This window comes from Lipotes vexillifer, unplaced genomic scaffold, assembly GCF_000442215.2.
Source record: "Lipotes vexillifer unplaced genomic scaffold, Lipotes_vexillifer_v1.1 scaffold860, whole genome shotgun sequence".
NCBI lineage: Eukaryota > Metazoa > Chordata > Mammalia > Artiodactyla > Lipotidae > Lipotes > Lipotes vexillifer.
The window spans coordinates 1,607,216-1,611,157 of NW_006789568.1; the positions used below are offsets into that span (position 1 = coordinate 1,607,216).

Below are 3,942 nucleotides of genomic sequence, written 5' to 3' on the forward strand. Positions count from 1 at the left end.
AGACAGGGAGAGGCCCTCGTACCAAAAAAAAAAAAAAAAAAAAAGTGCAGTTATAAATAAGTCATGAGCGTGTAATGTGCAGCACAATAACTAGTTAACTCACACAGTTAATAATACTGTTTTTTTTTTAAGTGATTTGGTTCTAAAGAAATACATGCAGGCTGAGGTTATGTGGCATTTAATCTGTCTCAAGACTTAAGTGGTGTTTATTGTGTAAAAACAAGGTCCTCTTACACCGTGTGATGATTATCCTGTGATTTCTGCAGGAGAGTGTGTATTGACATTGACCAACTAAGGCTCCTAGCTGAGGCTGGCATTTCTTACCTAAAGAGTTTATTCTTGTATCAACAATATTACATTATTCTTTTATCAAAATATACAGTATGCTTTCCTCTAACATGCCTTCCTTCCCACACAGTCCCCCAAATGAAAACCTAACCTCCAGAAAGTAGAGCCTCTAGCAGAGTGTCTTCTGTGTTTATGCTCTTCTCTTAAATAAATTTCACATTCATTCAAAGAAGCATAAGAAACATCTTTTCACTCTGCTCTCTTCTCACTGCAGGTGGAGCAGTTCTGGAGGTTTTACAGCCACATGGTACGTCCCGGGGACCTGACAGGCCACAGTGACTTCCATCTCTTCAAAGAAGGAATTAAACCCATGTGGGAGGTGAGGACTGAAAGCCTCAGACTGCTTTTCTGAGCAAGTTTTTTGTTTTTGGGGTTTTTTGTTTGTTTGGTTTTTTTTTTTTTTTTTTTTTTAAGCCCTGTCAAAATTAAAAGTAGTTTATAGTTTTCTCGGGACTTCCCTGGCAGTCCAGTGGTTAAGACTGTGCCCTTCCATTGTAGGGGGTGCAGGTTTGATCCCTGGTCGGGCAACGAAGATCCTGCATGCCTCACGGTGCTGCCAAAAAATTTTTTAAAAAATTATTTTAATTCTTAAGAAGTATTTTAAAGTCTTCTCTGAAAGCTGCATCACTATTTGGTCCCTTGGAAATGGGACCTCTAGGAAAAGGCACTGATTCCATTGTTTGTCTGTGTGGATGGTTTTCAAAGATTGTTTTATCACTAAAATGGTATTATAACAACATTAAAGGATTTTTTTAAATTATTCTTCCCATAGAACTGGTTTTGTGTGTGTGTAATGTATTACCATAGGGTACATATGATTAAAGTGAATAAAAATAAGCTTATGGGCAGCAACTGGAGACCCAGAGCTGAGCTCTATGATCTCCTTGCTGTAACCCATCTTCTCTATTCTGATGCCAGAGTGTTTTTCTAGAAGACAAACGGGATCACCCACACATACCCCAGTTAAAAATCTTATGCAGCTCTCCATCGCACACATGATCTTGCACCTAATTACCTTTCAGGACTTGTCACCCATCATCTCTAAATCCTCCCTTCACTGTAGCTAGACCTTCCTCTTTGCGTCTCTGTCTCACAATCAGAGTTTGCACACTGCCGTGTTCTTCCCAATGCCGGCAGAGCCCTTCACCTGCTTTACCTGGCTAACTCCTGTGTCCCTTAAGACCCGGCTTAAGTGGTTTCCTCTTCTTGGGTTTCTGTCATGTTCTTTCTGAACTTCCTATGCATATCTCTGTTACAGCAGTACTTGTCAAACTGTACGGCTGTAATTAATTTTCTTGTCTGTCTTCTTCACTAGACTGGATCTAGGTAGAGACTGTGGCTTCATGTCTGTATTTGGGATACGGTAACTCTTGATAACCTTCTGGCGAATGAAGTAAGGAAATCTGTGTTTGAAATCTGACATCATTTCACTTTGATGTAGTTCTGAAAAAAGAGGATGATGATGATTATTATCATTTTGGCGTATATGATCATTTTGGCTACGCCGCAGCTTGTGGGATCTTAGTTCACCCACCAGGGATCAAACCTGGGGCCCCGGCAGTGAAAGTGCCAAGCCCTAACCACTGTACCGCCAGGGAATTCCCAAGAGAGGATTATTTTTAAAGGGTCCGTTTGGCCATTTCTTCCTATAGAGTTGAGTAATTGGGAAGCAACAAGGCGACTTAGTGATCAAGGGATCGTTGGCCCTAAAGCAAAAGCGAAAGAGCCGTGAAACCATATTTTAACTTTAAATGCTTTCTCTCTTTTTACAGGATGATGCAAATAAAAATGGTGGCAAGTGGATTATTCGGCTACGGAAGGGCTTGGCGTCCCGTTGCTGGGAGAATCTCATCCTGGCCATGCTGGGGGAGCAGTTCATGGTTGGGGAGGAGATCTGCGGGGCTGTGGTCTCTGTCCGGTTTCAGGTAAGCCGCCCCACGGGCAGGTCCGCTCCGCACGTTGCCTTTTCTCTTCTCGCTGCCTCCGATTTGCTTTGATGATTCCTTCCGTCGTTCCTCCTGTAGGAGGACATTATTTCAATATGGAATAAGACTGCCAGCGACCAAGCCACCACAGCCCGCATCCGGGATACGCTTCGGCGAGTGCTTAACCTACCTCCCAACACCATTATGGAGTACAAAACCCACACCGACAGCATCAAGTATGTGTTGTGGGGGCTTGCGGGGGGCGTGTCCCTAAGTTTAGCAAAAGTAGGTCCTTAGTTGGGCCCAGAGGAATGTGGTCGTACAGAGACTGACTTCAGGAGAAGGGACAGACCAGTCTTCCCCTAGTGCTTCTGGCCACTTGTAGCAGTTCTTTGCTGGCAAGGTTCCCTGTCCACCTACACTGTGGGGTGCTTTTTATGAGAGAGCCCTTCTGCAGAATCCCGGTTGCACTGCCTGGGCTTGCTTTATTTACACAGGCTGTCTTGTCTTTCACGCACTAACCACTGTCGTAAAATGAAAGACAAAGTGCTCTTTTTCTTGCTCTTTTTTAAGATAATTTCACTAAACAGTAAGGCCCTCCTCCCTGTCTGCCCCTCACTCCACTTTTGCATGTCTTTTTAACCTGTTAGCTTCAGTCTGTTTTCTTTGTCCTGGGAAATCGACTTCGTATCAGGAGTGATGACTCCATTTCCTTGTGTGTAGAGCTGAACTCGTAGAGGAAGCAGAGTAGCGTGTTTGTGGGAGTAGAATCTAAGGGGAGCACGGGTGCCAAAGGGGGTCTACCTAGGACTCAAGGAAGTGGAGCTGGACGTCCGCAAATGAGAATCACTGGCTAGGGTTGCTCCTTCAGTGATCGAATGTCATAAATAAATCCAGGTTATTATGAAAACATTGTGGGGAGTGGCCGTTAGATTTTTCTCACAACTGGAGGGAGAGCGAGCCAACTAGGAGTCAGGACTTGGAGGTTTAGTTCTCTCCTTTGACTCTAATATCAGTGTGTGCCTTTGAAGAGCCTCTCTGCCACTCTGCTTCAGTTTCCCCATTGGTAAAATGGGGGATAATAACGCTTTACCCAACAGGGTTGTTCGAGGCTGATTTAATCTTTGTAATTGAAGGTCCTCAGATGGAGAATGCTCTTACAGGGCCAAGTATTATTGCTCTCATCGTCATCATTAGTAATAATATCATCATCCTGCTTATTAAAAACATTACTAGTAATGAGCCCAGCCATGGTGTTCAGCAGGCAGACCATTTGGGAATCTTTTTCCCCTGAATTTACAGATCGTGTTGTGGGTAGAACTGGCTTAAACTAGCTAAGCGCCAGTTTTTAATTGGGAATGCTGCCATAGGAGGTGGTCTGTATCACATGGCTGGGTGTTGCTCATTGTAGCCACCAACAGTTATTAGCTAGCCATGACCCTGATTGCTTGCCTCGGCAGTCCTGGGTCAGCATTGTTTTTCTCTAGGCAGATTTTTCCTATTCTTTGTTCTGGAATACAGGTAGTTTCTGCCCTCCAGCCAGACTCAGTCTAGGCTGGAGAGACCCACACCTACCTTTTCTAGGACTCTTAGACATTCAAGGTTCCCAAATGCTCCCCACCCCCATCCCCCCCAGAAGCAACCTTTTCACCTGGATAGGAAAGGGAAA

The 3,942-nt window shown here is 44.3% G+C and overlaps 1 protein-coding gene across 2 annotated transcripts in view; it reads left to right on the forward strand.

Moving 5' to 3' along the window:
- Positions 1-3,942, forward strand: part of EIF4E2 (eukaryotic translation initiation factor 4E family member 2) — a 26,922-nt gene that overhangs the window by 12,157 nt on the left and 10,823 nt on the right. For both annotated transcript variants that reach the window (XM_007462762.1, XM_007462763.1), the window contains exons 4-6: positions 563-667; positions 2,121-2,273; positions 2,373-2,509. In XM_007462762.1, the coding sequence (XP_007462824.1) occupies positions 563-667; positions 2,121-2,273; positions 2,373-2,509 (395 nt within the window). The remainder of the gene's footprint in view (positions 1-562; positions 668-2,120; positions 2,274-2,372; positions 2,510-3,942) is intronic.